The sequence below is a fragment of the Hoplias malabaricus genome, chromosome 2 (genome assembly GCF_029633855.1).
Source record: "Hoplias malabaricus isolate fHopMal1 chromosome 2, fHopMal1.hap1, whole genome shotgun sequence".
Lineage (NCBI taxonomy): Eukaryota > Metazoa > Chordata > Actinopteri > Characiformes > Erythrinidae > Hoplias > Hoplias malabaricus.
In genome coordinates this window covers 30353678-30374883 of record NC_089801.1, presented here as the reverse complement: position 1 = coordinate 30374883, position 21206 = coordinate 30353678, and the positions used below count along the sequence as shown (strand labels likewise).

The 21206-nt window shown below is 40.3% G+C and overlaps 1 protein-coding gene across 2 annotated transcripts; it reads right to left on the bottom strand.

The window, feature by feature from the left end:
* Nucleotides 1-1644: 1644 nt before the first annotated feature.
* LOC136680038 (NACHT, LRR and PYD domains-containing protein 3-like) lies at nt 1645-17300 on the bottom strand. Of its 2 annotated transcripts, XM_066658518.1 has the most exons (9): nt 17204-17300; nt 16312-16491; nt 7887-8159; nt 5627-7412; nt 5370-5534; nt 4986-5162; nt 4532-4699; nt 3937-3983; nt 1645-2807 (listed from the first exon to the last, which is right to left on the bottom strand). In XM_066658518.1, the coding sequence occupies exons 3-9, from the start codon at nt 8149-8151 to the stop codon at nt 2260-2262; spliced, it is 3156 nt and encodes a 1051-aa protein (XP_066514615.1). In that variant the 5' UTR covers nt 8152-8159; nt 16312-16491; nt 17204-17300; the 3' UTR covers nt 1645-2259. The 2 variants fall into 2 exon arrangements, with proteins under 2 accessions (XP_066514615.1, XP_066514616.1); XM_066658519.1 differs by lacking the exons at nt 16312-16491; nt 17204-17300 and adding an exon at nt 8974-9109.
* Nucleotides 17301-21206: the final 3906 nt, after the last annotated feature.

The following is a 21206-nucleotide window of genomic DNA, read 5'->3' as shown; positions in this document are numbered from 1 at the left end:
GTCAGACCGTTGAAAAGGAAAATGGTCAAATGTGCAGGAAACTGTATGGAAGGTAATCAGAGAGCCCACCCTTCCTGTGTGTTCCTTAGAGACATGAACCAATTAAAGCAGAAATGTGCTGCAAATCCAACTAAAAAAGCAGGGTCTTGATTTGGGAATTATGTTAGCAGCGCACCATCTAGAGGTCACATTAGCCACTGCCACTCTGGAATGAAAGTTCCCTACAGGACAGGTGGAACTATGTGACTGCTGGACTTTTCATCATGAGACTGCTGATTTGAAACTACTGACATCATTCAATATAATGCTAGCTAATCTGGGCATCTGTTAGCTAACATAACAGAACTAGACAGTTAGTGTTCTCCTAACTGTGTAGTGTTAGGCAGTTAGCAGCATTTCTTCACCAATGACATTGTTCAGCTTGCTTAATAAAGAGTACTAGAAAAAGCAAATAAAGTAAATAACATAGGTTATATGACAATGATAATTCAAATTAACCAGTGTTCTTAACTGCTTAAATAATTGATAGTGACTTATGTATTATGTTATATTATATTCATTGTCTGTAACCCCTTATCCAGTTCAGGGCTGCGGTGGGTCCAGTGCCTACCCAGAATCACTGGGCGCAAGGCAGGAACACACCCTGGTGGGGGCGCCAGTCCTTCACAGGACGACACACTCACACCTACAGACACTTTTGAGTCACCAATCCACCTACCAACTTGTGTTTTTGGACTGTGAGAGGAAAACAGATCACCCAGAGGAAACCCATGTGGACACGGGGGAGAACACACCAAACCCCTCCCAGACAGTCACCCGGAGCAGCACTTGAACCCACAACCTCCAGGTCCCTGGAGCTGTGTGACTGGAACACTACCTGCTGCGCCACCATGCTGCCCTGTGTTGTATTTTATTGTATTGTATTATCCATCCATCCATTATCTGTAACCGCTTATCCAATTTAGGGTCGCAGGGGGTCCAGAGCCTACCTGGAATCATTGGGCGCAAGGCGGGAATACACCCTGGAGGGGACACCAGTCCTTCACAGGGCAAGTATTATATAATATTATATTATATTTTTAAATATTGTATAAATATTCATAAGCAAACTTTACTTGATTAATTAGAGGCTCTGGGCCAGTACTTTGCTTATAGCCCATGAAAGTGAATGAATATATAAATGAATATATAAAGACAACAATGTTACAGATAACTATGTGTTTTGTAAATAACACAAACTGTGTTAAGATGTTACGTACTTGTTTGTTGTGCAGAGAACTATTACCGTGAGAGCTGCAAGACGAGTATTTCCTCAGTGGTCAATTGTGACTAAACTAAGGGTTTATCACTGGGTGTTACAGTGTCTGCTGCCCCTTTGTGGACAGGGCGCTATATTGCATTTTAGAGACTTCAGTGAGCCTTGCCTTAGAAGTTGACAAATCAACACTGAAACTAACCAAGTCCTACTCTCTAAGACCAGAACACACATAGTCTGAATCAGGACAAAGACTTAGTACTTAGAGCTAGACTCAAGACCAAAACTAGGACACATCATGTCTACGTCAAGACAGAGACTGAGATACATTGACAATGACACATTGAGATACATTATGAGTTAAGGCAAAGACCAGTTTAAAAGTTTCAGAATACAGCAACATTTATGGTTGGTTACATAAACAAAGTGTTTAATACCAGTTTTTTGGGCACAATGTAAGAATATTCCAATTATCACATGTTCAGTCCAAATTTCACATGGATACTGAATGAGAAAAGCAGTGACATGTTTATCCTTGTTAACAAATCCAAGGGCAGATTTGATCTAAACATGTAGAAAAGGGCTGTTTTATTCTGTTTACAGGCAGGAACACACTCTGGATGGCACGCCAGTCCATCGCAAGGCATCGCACGCTCACACCTGTGGATAATTGCATCCAGCCAATCACCCGGCCAACATCTGTTTTTGATCTTTGGGAGGAATTCAGAGCACCTTGAGGAAACCCATGTAGACATGGGGAGAGTACACCCAAGGACCCTGGAGTTGTGTGAGAGAGATTTGAGATTGTGGGAGAGGTTCAAAACAATTTAAAGCTGGCCGTGTCTGAGACAATCCTTCAGCAATAAAATGAAGTAAAAGCATTATTCGAGTTTTTATTAATATTAATTATAATGAATATTATACGTGGCACAGACATTTGACTAAAACGTTTGTACACAACTCTACTGCCGACAGTTAGCAGTGTTTGTTCTCAGGCATTAGGTTTATTCTACTTCACACATACACAAACGCACCCAGCTGTCTTCAGCCACAGTAAGCCCTGCAAAAAGGGGCTCTGTGAAGGCATTGTAGAAAGTATGTAAATGAGTAAGTGTCTGTGTGTCCGAAAATATACTGTAGAAAGACAGAGAACCAGCTGGACAGTCCAGATATAATCCTGCTCTCTTGACATTGATGTAAGTGCCAGGGATTTTATTCCTTTTAGTATTGTGCCATGCAGAGAAGGTGTTGTTAGAGTAGGTTAGACTCCAGGACATTTTATTATTTCCAAATCTACCCTCACTACTGCTTCCGAACTTAAGTATACTCTTATACGCCACTGCTATTTCAACCTCATCGTCACTCCATTCCACTTCCCAGTAGCAGCGTCCACTCAGAGTCTCACAGGAAAGAACCTGCGGATAATCCTCAAATCTCTCTGTACACTCAGGAGAGGGCTGTGGCTCCTTCACATACTCCACCTTTCTGTCCCCTTCGGACAGGCGTAGGTGTGTGTGTGCTGTGTTTGTGTCCAGAGTGATCTTACATGCATCTGCACATGAGAAGAAACAAAGCAGAGGAACACATAAATACACAGGTGCAATGTTTAAATACTCCAGCAGCACTGTGTCAGATCCATTCCTATCAGTGCAACACACGCTAACACACCACCATCACATCACTGTCACTGCAGAGCCAAGAATGGTCTATCACCCTAATCCTGCCTGATCCGTGGTGGTCCTCTGGGGCTCCTGACCATTAAGGAACAGGGTAAAAAGGGGCTAATACAGTATGCAGAGAAACAGATGAACTACAGTCTATATGTGTAGAACATCAAAGTGCTCCTGTATGGTCAGTGTAACAGTGTGAGAAGAAAAAATAAGAATCTGGCTTTAATGTTATGGCTGATCTTTATGTTCAGTGCAGAGGAAGGAAGAACAGTGATGAGTTCCTGGGCTCCAGGACTAATATCTGTACTGTAGATATACATTAATATACAATAGTACACTTTATTAAGTAGTTGTTAGTCTTGCTTAAAATGTGTAACAATACACTAGGTGAACTTACTGTCAGGTTTGGTGTTTCTTTCCTTCCTGTGATCTGTTCCCTTTTGGTTTTAGTCTGGATCACTTGTCTCTATTTTGTGTTTTGTTTTTGTTCTACATGTGCTTGTTTTCCTCATGTTTAAGTAGTCACACCACTGTCTTGTGTGTGAGTCTTCCACAGGTGTTCCATGTTCCCTAATAGTTTATATTTCTGGTTCCTCGTCCCTGTCTTTGTCTGCCATGCGAAGTTTTTGGTAATTTCCTAGTGTTTCTTGTTCCTATCTTTCACTGTTCTGACATATATTTCTAGGTATAGGTAAACATATATTTTCTATGTTCTTGGTTTGTTAATGATTATTAGTATGATTAGTAGTTGTCTTGCTAGTTCCTTGTTTGAATCCTAAGTGTCGTATTCTTTCTGTTTAGCTTTAGTTTATTGTTTTGTCCTTATCTTTTGGTTTAGTGTTTTTACATTTTAAACAGTATGTTTAGTGTTCTGTCATCAGTACAGTAGTTTATATTATTCTTTTCTTGTGTTCTCTTGTTCTGCTCTTCAGGGTTCTTGTACATTGTGTCAATAAATATCTCTGCGTTTACCTCCGCCTCCTTGTACCTCGTACCCCTCGTGACACTTACATTTCATTAGGCCTGGTTTAATTCTGTTCTCTCCAGCATATTCCACCCTAAAACACATGCACACACACACACACACACACACACACACACAACAGAGAGAAAGATGAAAATGGTTCAAGGTGTAGTGTATATCCTTCTTAGAAGAACAGAAGACAAGTTGCGACAATTTCCTAATTTTTGGGTGTAAAAATATTTTTAAAATTTGTTTCATGTCATTCATTCATTATCTGTAAACGCTTATCCAATTCAGGATCGCAGTGGGTCCAGAGCCTACCTGGAATCATTGGGCGCAAGGCAGGAATACACCCTGGAGGGGGTGCCAGTCCTTCACAGGGCAACACACACACATTCACAGCTACGGACACTTATGAGTCGCCAATCCACCTACCAATGTGTGTTTTTGGACTGTGGGAGGAAACCGGAGCACCCGGAGGAAACCCATGCGGACACGGGGAGAACACATCAACTCCTCACAGACAGTCACCCGGAGCGGGAATCGAACCCACATCCTCCAGGTCCCTGGAGCTGTGTGACTGTCTTCATTTTATAGTAACCATTTCATAATATTAAAAATGACAGGCAGATTTTTACATACTTCGTGTCCAGACTTTGTGGATCCTCGCATCTAGCAGAAAGCAGCCTCACTCCTGAGTCTCCTGGGTGATTGTATGTCAGATCCAATACTTTCAAATACGAGGGATTTACGCTCAAAGCTGAAGCGAGAAAGGCACAGCCATTTTCTGTAACCAAACACCCTGATAATCTATTGAGAGGAAAGGAAAAATGAGAGGTGAAAAGCTGGTGGGATAAAGATTATTTAATCATTCTATCACACAGCATCTGCGAGTTGTTCTGTGAACAGTGCAAACAACAATGGAGACAGCAGACATCCTTGACTCTACCATGATGCACAAATACCTGTGTAACACAGTCACAGTAACTGAGAGACACAGACTGACACACACAGACTTTTTAAATATTTTTCTTTTTTTATTGCAACACTGTGGGCATCCTTTTTGTGTCCTGTGGAACAGTAAAGAAATACTAACATGAGTATCTCCAGTTTACAATGTGAACTCTTCAGTCCAGAACAAAGCTGTTCAACTCCTGAATCCTTTAGGTCATTGTTACCCAGGTCCAGCTCTTTTAGTGTTGAAATGAAACCTGAAGCCAGGACATCAGCCAGGTAAGAACAGCCTTTTTCTGCCAGTAAGCAGCCAGGGAGTCTGTGGAGATTGATGGAAACAAGAAGAGCTGGAAAATTGTGCAAATAAAGTGATAGAAATTAGTGTGTTTATAATCTGGAATTGTGGAAACCAGCAAGTGAGATTTGGGGGCTTATTCTACGTGGCTGTGTGTCTTATACCCACTTACCATACCATATAGGTGCACTACATAATTTTACAAAAACTGTGTCACTCACATACACTGACCTGAGTGTCTCCAGTTTACAGTTTGAACTCTTCAGTCCGGAACAGAGCTGCTCCACTCCTGAGTCCCTCAGGTTGTTGTACCCCAGGTCCAACACTTTCATAGTTGAGCTGAAACCCGATGCCAGAGCTTTACAGCTGTCCTCACTGAGGTTACAGTAATCTAACCTTGATAAGGAGTAATATGCCATTTAATATATCATCTTTTACAAGCACAAAGGGATATAGTATTTTAAGAGATTAATGAGAATGATACGTGCAGTGCTGATTTTGTATTTTTCACAACAGGAAACAGCAGCCTCAGTCCTTCATCTGATGGCTTGTACTTCTTCAGATCAAACTCCTCTTGAGTTTCTTTTGACATCACCAACACAAATGCCACGGCTATCCACTGTATAGAAGTCAGATCTTGTGCTCTGAGACTGCCAGAGTCCAGGTAGTTCTTAATTTCGCTTGTCAGGGAGTTGTCTTTCATTTCAGTCAAGCAGTAGAACAGATTGATGCTCTTTTCAACAGTTGTCTTCTTGATTTCAACAGTTGTCTTCTTGACATTTCTCTTAATGTAATCTACAGTGTCTTGAAGATCCTCTTCACTATCTTCCAGGTTTGGCTGTAGTTCCTTCATGAGACTTTGATTGGCCAGCACTGAGAGACCAAGAAGGAAGCGGACAAAAAGATCCAAGCGTCCATTTTCATCTTCTATAGCTATTTTAACTGCATTCTTAAGAGCATCGTTTAGATTGTGTCTAGCTTTCCACTTGATCTTCTCCAGCAGAGACTGAAGAAGTGGATTGTACCCTTTCCTGAAACTGAGGTACACAAATACAGCTGCAAGAAACTCTTGGAAACTGAAATGAACAAAGCTGAACATTGTCTCATCCCGCTTGAAAATCTTCGTACAAACCCCAGAGTCCAGAGTTTCCTTAATGCCAAGGCCACATTTTTCCAAGTCTTGTTCATAGAATATGAGTTGCCTCTTTTGTAACTGAAGAAAGGCTAACTCTCCAAGCTTAAGTATAGTCACACGTGGGTTTCTCTTGGGTGCTGGAACGACAACATCATCATTTGCATTTGTGCTGTATTTTTCACTGTTCTGCTTCATTTGAAATATCAAGAAATGTAGGTATATTTCCGTCAGAGTTGTTAAATCATTTTCCACACCAGCACAACCCTGCATACTTTCAAACACAGAGGTCAGGATTTTACAGAAGATGGGTGTTTGACACATGACGTGAAGACTCGGTGTTGACCTGATGTGTGAAATGATTCTGCTGGCCTGGTCCTCATCACAGATTCTCTTCTTGAAGTACTCTTCCTTCTGAAGGTCATTAAAACCATGTATTTCTGTAATGTGATGCAAGTACTGATGAGGAATCTGATGAACTGCTGCTGGTCGGGACGTTATCCAAATAAGAGCAGAGGGAAGCAGTTCTCCTTTGATGAGATTTGTTAGTAGGTTATTCAGAGTGGTCCTCTCTGTTACCTTACAAACTTTCCTTTGATTAAAATCTAGTCGAATTTTACTTTCATCCAATCCATCAAGTATAATAAGTATCCTGCTATTACCATTTAAAAACTCCAGTGCGTCTTCACCACAGAGTTCTTGATGGAAGTATTCCAGAAGTTCTAAAAGGCTGTAGATTTCATCTTTGATTACATTCAGCTCCTGAAAAGGAAGCAACAGAATGAAATCCAAGTCATTGTTGGATTTCTCCTTAGCCCAGTCCAGGATAAACTTATTTAGTGAAGCTGTTTTTCCTACTCCCGCTATTCCCACTGTTAGAACCTTCACACCTCTGGTTTTTGGTTGAGATGGCACACTGAAAACAACACTTAGTTTGACTGGGGTTGCTTTCGATTTGAGATAAGATGCCTCCTCTGTGTTCACACCTCCTGTGCAGCCTTCAGTCACATAGACCTCAGTGTAGATGTGTTTTAAAAGCAAAGGATCGTCTTGTAGAGAGGTCCGGTCAAACAGATTTTCAAGTTTTTCCAGAAAAAATCTTTTTATGTCTTTCTTTTCCACAAAATTTCCCCTTTGGATGCCTGTTAGAAAGTAAGACAAAAATAAATAATTTGCTACTGCTGACTTAGGAGGGCGTTACTACAAATTACTTGTGATATCCACTTAAAAATAGTTGTGATCACTTTGTTTCTTGTCACTGTCACTTTTTATCTGTTACTGAAATTTTGCAGAAATAAACATCTCAGGATAAACGGATCAGTAAAAACCACTAAAGACCTAGACCCACTAAAACATTATCACCATATTTTTTTTACACTCACTGTCCATTTTATCAGCTTCAAAGCTCTTTGTAGTTCTATAATCAAAATGTTGTGTTGCTATGCATACTTTGTCTGACCCCCTTTTAACCCTGTTCTTCAACAGTCAGGACTCCCACACAAGGTCACCGCAGAGCAGGTATGATTTGGGTGGTGGATTAGTGCTCTTTTATTTATTTACTTGAAACATATTCATTGGTTTGAACAGTGAAGTGAATATATCATCAGCTGTATTACCATCTGGGAATTTGGTCCTCAGTTCCTGAGCCAGCTGGTTTTGATTCATCATCTTCAGGACGGCAAGTGTGATGTCCACAGCTTTTCTTTTGCCTAAATACATCACCATTATGTCCACTGTCTCATGGGTCTTAGCATTTTTAAGCTCAGCCGTTCTCATCCGGGGAAAACCTTGCACTCCATTCTTTAGATGCCACTGGAATCGAGTTAGGTCATCTATTGTCAAGTCATCAAGAATATCCAGCAACACACATGTGTCTGCCATGCTGTTTTCTAGAATTAAAAAATGACCACAAATACAAAGTAAATGGAGGAGTTTTTCTTAAATAAATATATATTTATATATAAAAAAAATTATAATAAATCAAGAGAAAAAAGAAGAAATTGTGAGGTTCCATAAAGAGTGTGTAGGCAGGAAATATATAAAACAAATTATATTGTAATTATAAACTATATTATGTTATCATATAAACCTTATATGATTAAATTGCCGCTAATTATTCACTATACTGATAAAAATTAGCATTGTTTATGTGACTTATCTGAGACATTAAGAACATTGAGAACATTGAGAACTGAGATTTTAAGAACTTAATGTCTCAGATACGTTACATTAACAATACAAATTTTATCAGTGTAGTGAATCACTAACGGTCATAAAAACCCACTAACATGGTTTTAAAAGGGGTAATTTAATCAAAAATTTCAGGCAACTCCAGGTATTTACCACTTCAATAACACTTGGTAAAAGCAAACAAAGTTTATCTGAGTAATTGACAATATTTTTAATAAAGAAAAGCTGCTGTAAACATAAAAATATTTATGGAAAATAATAAAAAAGAGAGAGAGAATAATGTTTTAAAGATCATATGCTCACGACTATTTAGGAATATTGTGGGCTCTATGTGGGATTATATTATATAATAATATGTAATATATCGTATCTACTCTCTCTCTCTCACACACACACACACACACACACACATACACAGTCTTATTTAACACAGATTAAATTAACACAGAACACATCTAATACAAACAGTTATAGTGAGTGATAAACGACCTAAAAACAGAGAAAGAGGTTTACCTTGGTTCAAGGCTGGAGCTATAACTCTGCAGGTGCTAGTTTACACTGCGCTGTTGTGACACTGGCCTATATTCATTGTGTAAAATAAAAGACAACTACAAATTTGACCAAATCACTTCTGAGAAATAAACCAACCGTCATTCATTTACATACTATTATTCCTGTAGCTGGTAGTTATTTTGATGGTGAGCCAATGAAAAGAGGGCACTCAGAGAGTCATGAGCCAATGGCCGTGCTCTTAGGCGGGGCTTCATTTCCAGTCGGGAATGCACAGCTCGCCCTGTCCCTCAACACTGGAAATGTGTCTGAACATATTCCCAAACAGTGAGGGGGCGGGGGGAGATGCTAAACTGGAATCTGCCACTAGCCCTGAGAGGGCCACTCCACAAACATTACTTACACATAATTATTATACACTTATACACGCTTAGTTAGTTATTAATTGGTTTGAGGTTATAAATTAAAATCACAGTGTAATATGTCAGAAAATGCTAAATGGAATAGGTGTAGCATGAGTTTAGATCATTGTGAAGGTAAAAAATAAATAAATCACCCTTAATCCACTTTTGATTTGTATTGCCGTGTGCAGACATAATTTTTATTTTCAGTGTTGTTCTTATTATTATGACTATTATAAATGCTTATACAGTGCCACAATTAAACATTATAATAAATGTTAAAATGTAGAACATTTTGAGATACAGGATAAAAGAAAAAATTTATATATTTTATAGTCACATATTTCAAGTCTTGTTTGTTTGTTTTACTTGCGATGGCTTATAGCTAATGAAAATAATCCAGTATGTATATTTTAACATTTAAATTTAAATGTCAAAACAGTCAGTGGAAGGTGCGTTTGCTCATTTTCTCACAGTAAGTAACGTTGATAAACGTGAACGTATGATAATAGTTCTTTCCGATTCCTTTTCATGCCAAAATACAAAAACCAGTCATGACACGATCATGTCAATAATGTCATTCCAGGGAACGAAACAAAATTATTTTTATGTATGTGTCAGCAAAGGGTTTTTTTATGTTTCCATTGCCATGTTATGTAGACCAAAGACATAAACTGGGTTTCTCTTTCAGAATACAGCACATTAAATATTTAAATCCATCAATATTTCTTTTTTCTTTTATTTGATCATGACCATCCAAAGCACCAACCTTGATACCTTGCTGCCTGTGCTGTCTCCTGAGTCAGACATAAAAGGAACTGTAAGTAAATCTTATTAGACATGTTTCAAATGCAATAATACTTCACAGTTTTGGCAGGATACTGATTCACTAACGTCCACTAGACAGTATAAGTACCAGTGTAGAAACGTTGGGACAAAATGCAGGCAGAATACTGCATTAGTAAACAACAGCATTTAGGATGTTTCAGACACATTCACCCCTCCCTTCGTCGGCCATTTTCCTTTTCCCTGTACTTTTGTCAGAATATTGTATCTGAAAAAATCTGTGAACTAGAAATATTAAATGACAGAGTGACTACAAACGATATATTTTGTTATTGTATATATCAGCACAGTTAGAACACACTTCAGCCAATCAGACTGTGTGGTCAGAACTATCAACAATACATCCTTAAACAGAGTTCACTTTCATCATTCAGTCAGTATCACACTATAGTCCCTTCACACATGCACTGTAACTCAGGTGCTGGATGTGTAAACAAGAACACCTAAGACATTTGTCCTGGACTGTATATTCTCAGCACCTTAGTAGAAGCTCTAGGGTTTCTTCGGAGTTCAAATGTGCAAAGTGTTTATGTGAAAAATCTCCTGCGTGGCCAGATAACCCAGATAGAGAAAGAGTGCCTAGCAAGCGTATGGGCTTGTGAGAAGTTTGACAAGTACCTGTGTGATCTAACCTGTGTTAGATCAGTTCAGACTGGTGTCCAAGCTTAGACAATGTTCCCCTGAGGTGCCAGCGTCTCCTAATGCGGCTCATGAGATACAAACCAGAGGCTGTCTATGTACCAGCTAAAACCCTCATAGTAGCTGACGCCTTATCTTGTGGCCCACAGACTTACACCAAAGAAAAGGCTGATACACACAGTGAGGTGGAGTGCTAGGTAGATACTGTAATGCTAGGCATGCCAGCCTCTCAGAGTCAAATGATCAGCATTAAACAGCCACCACAACAGATTGTGAACTACAATAACTGTTATAAAGTATATAAGAAATGGATGGCCAGAATACAGAGATAAAGTCTCACTGGATGCCAGAGCATATGCAAAAGTGAAAAATGACAAATGGCCTAGAAATACAAGGATGCAGGATTGTCATTCCAAAGTCACTAAGAGCAGAGATCCTCGAGAAGATACACGATGGACACCAAGGACTTACAAAGTGTAGAGACCGAGCAAACTCCTCTGTTTGGTGGCCAGGGCTCTACACTGAGCTCAAAGAGACTGTACGGCAAAGCAAACCTGTCAGGAGCTAAGACGGACACAGCAAAAAGCTTCTCATCTCAACGCCTCTGTCGGGTCGACCTTGGAAACGTATTGCACTTGACCTCTGTGAATACAACACGAATAACTATCTCATAGTATCGGACTACTACTCCTGTTTCCTGGAGATACTGCACTTGGCTTCCACGACAAGTACTCAGATTATTCACCGACTGAACACAATCTTTGCTAGATTCGGGATCCCTGATGAAATGGTGAGTGATAATGGACCTCAGTTTTCCAGTGCTGAATTCAAAGAACTAGCACAACAAATGGACATTAAACACTTAACCTCAAGTCCTCACCACCCCCAAGGAAATGGTCACACAGAGAGGGCAGTGCAGACCGCTAAGAGAATCCTTAAACAGGAGGACCCCCTCCTAGCTCTCATGTGTTATTGGTCAACGCCCTGCGCTACAACAGGAGTCAGTCCAGCTGAGCTCCTCATGGGGAGAAAGATTAGAACAACTCTCCCTACCCTAGAGAAAAATATTCAACCTAAATGGCCCAACAGAAAGACATGCAAAGAGATGCTGCTGAAAAGACCAAACAGGCCTTTCACTACAATTGCCGCCATGGGCCCAGACTACTTTTTCCACTGCGACCAGGCGACGCGGTTGTCGCAAAGCTGGATCAGGAAAAGACTTGGGTGACGCCCTGCAGTTGTTTCCAAGGAATGGGTTACCCTGAGGTTTTACCTCATCCACACACCACAGGGAACATCGTTCCGGATGAATCACCGCCACCTTCGCCGGGAGCGTTCCCCACAGCTTGCCATCAGCTGAGTGTACAGCAGTCGAACCATCCACGTCTGCACGTACCCCCACCCTTGAGACTATCTCCTCTGACTCTGGTCAGGTTTTAACACACACACATACAGACTCACCAATGCAAGTTTGTACCAGATCTGGACCTGTGTGCAAACCAGTCATAAGGCTGGACCTTTAGTCTCTGTCATCCATTGTATGGCTTTGGACAGTGGGGAAGGGAACAGGGATGTGAAAGAGGAACCAAATAACTTAATGTTCGGTGAATAACAGTTAAGCATTGATACCTGTTCTTGATCCGTTTTGTTTGAGTTTTGTGTCAACCAAAGAAAAAGAGAAAAGAGAGAAAATGTACTTTAAGTTGAAAGTGATACTGTGTTTGTTGCAAGAGAACTATATTTTGCTGATTACAGCTATATATATATATACAGTGGAACCTCTACCTACGAACTTGATCCGTCCCGTGACCCGGCTCGTAAGTGGAAACGTTTGTTTCTCGAGTCAATTTTCCTCATTTAAAATAATGGAAAAGCAATTAATGCGTTCCAGCCCACTCCAAAAGTCACCCTTTTTGCACTGATATATGTTTACAAAACCCTCAAATTAGTAAAAAAATACATGTACCATTACTAAAAATAAAAAAGGAATACAGTGGTAACGGTAATAAAAAAGAAATAAAACTTTACACTATTTGTTCTTTACTCCCTGTTTTTTCAATTTCTGATAAGTACTGGAATGCTGGAGACCCTGGAGGGCTTGGAGGGTGTGGAAGTGTTCATGGATGACATCTTGGTCTATGGGGCCACCATGAAGGAACACGATGCTCAACTGAACAAAGTGCTATGCCGCATTGAGTTTGCAATGAGTCTGCATGAGTCAGCCTCAAGCTCAACAAAGAAAAGTCCTTCTTGAGGCAGAGTCAACTATGTTTCTTGGGTCATCTGATTGACCACTCCGGGGTGAGGCCAGACCCAGAGAAAGTTGAGGCCATTCACCAGCTGCCCACACCACAAAATATGCAAGAGCTAAAAAGACTGCTAAGCATGGTCAATTATCTTGGCAAATACATCCCTGACCTTGCCACCATTGGCCAGCCCTTGTATGAACTGCTCAAAACGAAAAATACATGGATCTGGGGCCAACCCCAACAGTCAGCTTTTGAGAATATTAAAAGAAGGCTAACAACAGCACCAGTCATCACCTTTTATGAAATTTCAAAGTGAACCACAGTGTCTGCTGATGCCAGCAGCTACAGTCTAGGAGCTGTGTTACTTCAACTCCACGGAGAAGAGTGGAAACCTGTTGCCTACAGCTCCAGACCTCTCACTGAGGCAGAGACAGGATACACCCAGATAGAGAAAGAGTGCCTAGCGAGCGTATGGGCTTGTGAGAAGTACCTGTGTGGGTTAGATCAGTTCAGACTGGAGTCCAAGCTTAGACAATGTTCCCCTGAGGTGCCAGCGTCTCCTAATGCGGCTCATGAGATACAAACCAGAAGCTGTCTATGTGCCAGCTAAAACCCTCATAGTAGCTGACGCCTTATCTTGTGGCCCACAGACTTACACCAAAGAAAAGGCTGATACACACAGTGAGGTGGAGTGCTAGGTAGATACTGTAATGCTAGGCATGCCAGCCTCTCAGAGTTGAATGGACAGCATTAAACAGCCACCGCAACAGATTGTGAACTACAATAACTGTTAGAAAGTATATAAGAAATGGATGGCCAGAATACAGAGATAAAGTCTCACTGAATGCCAGAGCATATGCAAAAGTGAAAAATGACAAATGGCCTAGAAATACAAGGATGCAGGATTGTCATTCCAAAGTCACTAAGAGCAGAGATCCTTGAGAAGATACATGATGGACACCAAGGACTTACAAAGTGTAGAGACCGGGCAAACTCCTCTGTTTGGTGGCCAGGGCTCTACACTGAGCTCAAAGAGACTGTAATGCAATGCCAAACCTGTCAGGAGCTAAGACGGACACAGCAAAAGGAGATACTCATCTCAACACCTCTGCCAGGTCGACCTTGGAAACGTATTGCACTTGACCTCTGTGAATACAACAAGAATAACTATCTCATAGTATCGGACTACTACTCCCGTTTCCTGGAGATACTGCACTTGACTTCCACGACAAGTACTCAGATTATTCACCGACTGAACAACAATCTTTGCTAGATTCGGGATCCCTGATGAAATGGTGAGTGATAATGGACCTCAGTTTTCCAGTGCTGAATTCAAAGAACTAGCACAACAAATGGACATTAAACACTTAACGCAGAGAGAGCAGTGCAGACTGCTAAGAGAATCCTTAAACAGGAGGACCCCCTCCTAGCTCTCATGTGTTATTGGTCAACGCCCTGCGCTACAACAGGAGTCAGTCCAGCTGAGCTCCTCATGGGGAGAAAGATTAGAACAACTCTCCCTACCCTAGAGAAAAATATTCAACCTAAATGGCCCAACAGAAAGACATGCAAAGAGATGCTGCTGAAAAGACCAAACAGGCCTTTCACTACAATTGCCGCCATGGGCCCAGACTACTTTTTCCACTGCGACCAGGCGACGCGGTTGTCGCAAAGCTGGATCAGGAAAAGACTTGGGTGACGCCTGCAGCTGTTTCCAAGGAATGGGTTACCCTGAGGTTTTACCTCATCCACACACCACAGGGAACATCGTTCCAGATGAATAACCGCCACCTTCGCCGGGAGCGTTCCCCACAGCTTGCCATCAGCTGAGTGTACAGCAGTCGAACCATCCACGTCTGCACGTACCCCCACCCTTGAGACTACCTCCTCTGACTCTGGTCAGGTTGTAACACACACACATACAGACTCACCAATGCAAGTTTGTACCAGATCTGGACCTGTGTGCAAACCAGTCATAAGACTGGACCTTTAGTCTCTGTCATCCACTGTATGGCTTTGGACAGTGGGGAAGGGAACAGGGATGTGAAAGAGGAACCAAATAACTTAATGTTCTGTGAATAACAGTGAAGCATTGATACCTGTTCTTGATCCGTTTTGTTTGAGTTTTGTGTCAACCAAAGAAAAAGAGAAAAGAGAGAAAATGTACTTTAAGTTGAAAGTGATACTGTGTTTGTTGCAAGAGAACTATATTTTGCTGATTACAGCTATATATATATATACAGTGGAACCTCTACCTACGAACTTGATCCGTCCCGTGACCCGGTTCGTAAGTGGAAACGTTTGTTTCTCGAGTCAATTTTCCTCATTTAAAATAATGGAAAAGCAATTAATGCGTTCCAGCCCACTCCAAAAGTCACCCTTTTTGCATTGATATATGTTTACAAAACCCTCAAATTAGTAAAAAAATACATGTACCATTACTAAAAATAAAAAAGGAATACAGTGGTAACGGTAATAAAAAAGAAATAAAACTTTACACTATTTGTTCTTTACTCCCTGTTTTTTCAATTTCTGATAAGTACTGGAATGCTGGAGACCCTGGAGGGCTTGGAGAGTGTGGAAGTGTTCATGGATTTCTGATATTTCTGATATTTCTGATAAGTACTGGAATGGAAGCCATTACAGACTCACAGGGTCCAAGCTTGTTTTGAAAACATGCACTGCTGGCATTATCACTGTAGCAGCATGAAACCAATACGTATCAACCTGTCTGATTACTTGAGGCGGCCTCTTCCCTTTCACTGGAAGAAGGTGTGTGAAGCTTCTGTTGACGCATTCAGCCTATCTGAGGTTTTGGAGCTTGCCTTTTTCTTTGAGGTGTTGTAAGGGTTTTGTTTAACAGATCATCCATTAGTCACGCAAGTGCCAACAGTGAAACTGAGAGGCAGGCAGTGTGACTGCATGAGTTCACAAAATGTCATACAATGTCTAAAAAGAAGAAAGTGAAACTAACTGCGTGGCTAAGACTGCAACCTGACATGAATCATGAGTCCATAGGTGTGAAAAAGTGTACAGTGTGAGTGTGTGTTGCCCTGTCACATTAGAGGTCACTGATTTACACTAATTGTTTTGTATTCTGTAAATAAACATGAAGTTATGAAATAACTATCGTTTGGAAGAAGGACCATGCCCAGACTCCTCCCTTCACCATTAGGCCCCCTATAAATCCACTCCTCTCCCCTCACCTTTTTGTGACGAAATTCTCCACCACTCCTACTCCTCCTTTTCCGTCAATGATTTTGCCTGTCAAGGGGGGGTCTGGCTTCAATCTTCACCAGCAGAAGCCGCCCAGAACTCCAGCCCAGGTTTCTCTGAGTTCCCCTTCCTTGCTCTGTTCACAACAGGAGTGGTCCACACTTTGCTAACTGCATAAACATATAGAAAGTAGAGCATTTTTCAGGTATAAACAGCAAAAAGCACTGCCCGTGCTCATTCATTCATATATTAATTCGTCTCAGTGGGTCAAAAGCCAGAATCATTGGGAAAAAGCAGAAACCAGATACAGGGAGAACACAACAAACTCCTCACAGACAGTGACCACAAATGGGGATCAAACCCAGGACCACAGCCAAAGTTAGTGTTTTTCTCCTAGAGGAGAGGTATTCAATTCAAATGAAATGATGTCCAGTTTCTAGACATTTGCTGATACCTGTCCTAGAGCAAGATAAACATGACCTTAAGTTAAACATTAACCTTCATAGTGATGGATCCTGCTAAAAAGTGGTCAAACTATGATCTTCGTTTCTGGCATTGGTGTCCAATAACATTTGAAGGTGAAAATAAAGCTCTTGTTTGAATCGTTCTGATAACGCAGTTAAATTAATATATGTTTGAAATTTGCAGAGTCTTTAAAAGAAACAGAAATCGTGCAGAAGAGGAAATACTGTTCAACACTGAATTGAGGGTTGTTTGGAAGTTTTATGAAGCAGATTGCTCTGGGATAAAAGCATAAAGACACTTGACACCTTGTTAGGGATTCTTAACTCTCTATAGCCACAACATCCAATAAGAGCACACATACGTTCATAGCTGAACACAAATATATATATTTTTTGACATTTGCTGGTTGTTTCCTACCTGTTTCTTGATGGTGCATTGCATTAAAGAAACAATCACTTATGTGTCTTCAGGGGAAACCTCTGTTCAGCAAGCATTGTTCCTGAAAGTGGCATCAGATAACACTGGCAAGGTTGTCAACAGAACAGGTCCGTTTAGATCTGTGCTACACCAAATAAAAACAAGCGTCATCACCAACTTTTACCAAAGACTATTGACCTACAAACACTTGACCACTGTCAGTGCCCTGAGAAGCCTATAATCTCAGATTCATGTTTTTGAGCTGGCCAGTGTTTGTTTTATTATCTTTACGAGAAGCCAAAGTTCAAATGAATGTATTTATAGGTAATCATCTACTCAAGGCTTTACACTAGATATTGGGAGATTTCCTGGGAGTGTGTGAAGATAATCAGCCAATATTAGTGGCTCTACCCAGTCAGACAGAGTGAGCCCAGTTGTGCTCTCTAGACCCCCTAGCAGAGATTTTTCACTTTTGCATTAGGCAAATTTTGTACCAGGTAACTGAAATTAGGCACTTTTTGTCCCTGCTCTAAGCGAGCTGAGTGGGGTCTAAACCATGATGTGTAAACCTTGCAGAGCACTGATTGGTCAGACAGACTCTTCAGTCATGTCCTGCAATGTAAAAGCTGTGAACCATGGATAAGTGTCTGATCTGTATAATATTTAGACATCTTCCATTTAGTGCTTTTGTTAACTTCTTTAACTTATTTTTTCTACATTCATTTAACATTGCCTCAGCTTTTTCACACACCTGTACTCTTAAAAATAAATGTGGTACAAAAGGTTTGAGCGATGCCATAGAATAAATACTTTTGGTTCCATAATGAATTACGTTTACTAATAGGTTTAAACAAGATCAAGTCATGGATTTTTAAACCTTCAAAAGGTTATTCATCCTCATACATTTCTTAAATAAACCTATAAGGTTCTATAAGGAACTAAAACTGGTTCTTCTATGGCATCCCTCAAAGAACAATTTGTAGCACCTTTACATTTAAGAATGTGTATGTAGCCATGACTGTAACTAATACTACTGTGTATATGAAACGCTTTAATATAATAGTACAGTGAACAAAATCAGACGACATAAGTTAGGCTGAAAAGAGCAACAGATTGCAATGGAGATGTTGTTGAATGCTACTGCCCTCTAGTGTTGGTGAGACACACTTAAAACTGCTAACGCTGCTCCAACGAATTAAACTCACTCATTAAAAATATAAACTTTTCACAGATAAGTTATTTTAAATATTTTTGTTCATATAATGTACACATGACATTGTAATGTATGCTTGCAAAAGAAGCTAATTTTCGGGGAAAAAAAACAATCCACCCCCCCCCCCCCCCCCCGCCAAGGCAAAATAAAAGTCCTCAGAGGATTATTTCATAAGTTTAATGGAAAAAAGACGCGTGAGTCTTGAGAGAAAGGAAAGGATGTTTTACATAATTTCATGGAGATAGTGAAGTGACCAGGGGTCATGCTGGGTCAGGATTTTGTTCTAACAAGTCTCATTAATTAACGCTAACACTGGGTGATGTTTTTGCGTGAGCACCAGCTTCCTCAGTTAACTTGATCTCCTAGAATGAAACGTGTTATCTGTGCCCCAAAAACTTTTGTCTTTAACCCCTCCACTACCCTCATTATACCCAACAATGGCATGAGTAAAGTGAACAAACTACAAACAAACAAACAAAAAAATAACAAAGCAGGCACTGGGGAAAAAGAGCTACCCCTTGCTGGGCAAATTCTCGCTCTCACAAACTTCACCTAATTTCACCTAATAGATTCTCACGCATCAATTTCCCATTTAGCTTTATCTTTTCTCTTTCCTCTCCTCAACCATCACAATGTCTTTGTGTCTCTTGGAGAGTGTGGACGTTTGTGGGCTGTAAATACGTCATGGTCTCTGTGGGGTGGAACAGCAGGGAACCCGAGAACACACACACCCGGCACAAAGGCTCCCACACGAACGGTCAGGCCGCTCTGGCCTGAGACCTCATCAACCGGAAGAACCCGTGCCTGTATCCAGTAGATTCTCACGTTATTCTGCCTCCCTACTTTGAGGCCTGACCTAACACTGCTCTGTCCAGCCAGGGCTAGTCGAACTCCTATCACTGACCAGATTAACTCTTTAATGGGACGTTAGCCTAACATTAAAGAAGGTGCCAGTGAGTGTTCACACTGTTTACAAACTCCAGCAGCACTGCTGTCTCTGATCCACTCATATCAGCACTAACACACGATAACACAACACCGCCATGTCATTGTCAGAGAATAGTGTAGGGGTCCTGACCATTAAAGAATGTCTGAAAAGGGACTAACCAATTATCCAGAGCGACAAGTGAACTACAGCCTGTCTATAAAGTGCACTCATATTATCAGTGGAGGAAACGAGGGGGTACTTCTAATGTCATGGCTAATCAGTTTATGTTTAATTTTTACACGTTACATATGTACGTAAAGGTAATGTGCCAGTAAAAAGACAACAACATAAATAAAAACTGAAGCTGATGGGGCAGTGTTTTCATCCCTGTCATAGATGTTACAGTGTAGTTGCGTATATTGTTAATGTGTAATAATGAGACTCTAAAGTCTTTTTTTGGCCAGGTCAGGCTTTGCACTGCCAAAGACAGAGATTACTGGATTTATGCTCTCGTTAATTCCCAAACAAAGGCTTGAAATGTGTTCTCATCCTGTAAAGTCCCTAATCTGAGAGTTAGGAAACTTCCACTTTGCAGCTTCTGGAAGTGTGTGTTGATTAGCCTTGTGCAGTCATCTCTAAACAAACAAACACTGGAGAAGTCAGGCAGCACCAGGAGTCGGAAGTGACCCGTCTAAAGAAATGTTCCTTCGGATATTAATTCTTGGACCAGTTTGTATCATTTTAAAATAACCTGTTATGTTAAAAACAACAACTCATCCTGTTATTAGTTATGTTGTTAGCTTAATCAAAATATAATGTTTTAAAACTGTTAATTAAATGTGACGTGATGTCTTAAACTGTGGCAGACCCTTGAGAGGGGGTAGGTGTGGTTCTTGCTAAGCTGTGTGATGCTAGTTCTAACCATCAAGGGTCGCTGCTCACTCAAGAGTGACCACAGGATTTTTTTTCACTTTTTCACTTGTTATTATTATTATTATTATTATTATTATTATTATTATTATTATTATTATTATTTTATTATTTATTTTTTAAAGGTCTCCTTTCAACTACGCAAGACCTGGCAAGGTGTTTCCCCATGAAATAAACAGCACTGTTAAAGCAAAAAAATACTGTTTTAAATTTCAAAGCTCTACCTCAGAAGTCTTTCCTTTCTTCCTGTGAGAAGACTCAACATGTTGGATCTGAAAGGATGTTCAATGTTAGAGAAGCTGTTACAGAGAAAATTGAATTAAATAAAAAATGGAATAAAATTTTACAAGGTACTGAATTATTACATAAAACCTGAAAAGCTAAATGTGTGTTTGAGATCATTTGGATGAGAAGCAGAAAATGCAATCAATGCTGGGAACTGAGATTTAAAGACAACGTCTTCTGAATCTCATTTTACATTTTTATTTGATTTGATTTTATTATATTTTAGTTTTAGTTTTCTGAAATGACAACAAGTCTCCTGATAAGAATAATCATAGAAGCCAAATGGCGAATAGGTATAATCATTAAATGAAAAAAAAATGATATAATATTTCATTGTTGGAACTTCTCTATTACTTTTTTATTCAATTACAGATGTTGACACATAACCTTAATACACAGCTACTGTCATATCTCCAAAACTAATTTTACAGTTAAAACTTTTTTAATGAAAGTTAATGGAACAGGACTTTTCCCCAGAGATTGTAGACCCTTTTTATTTGTCGATTCATCATGAAATGTAAACAGTGTAAAGAGCAGCTGCCAGAATGTTAATAACCGTAACCTTCACCATAACCCTTCTCCATACGAGATGTCCTAGCAGCAATGTGGACATTGGTACTGGGAGGGGCGGGGCCTGAAGCTGTGAC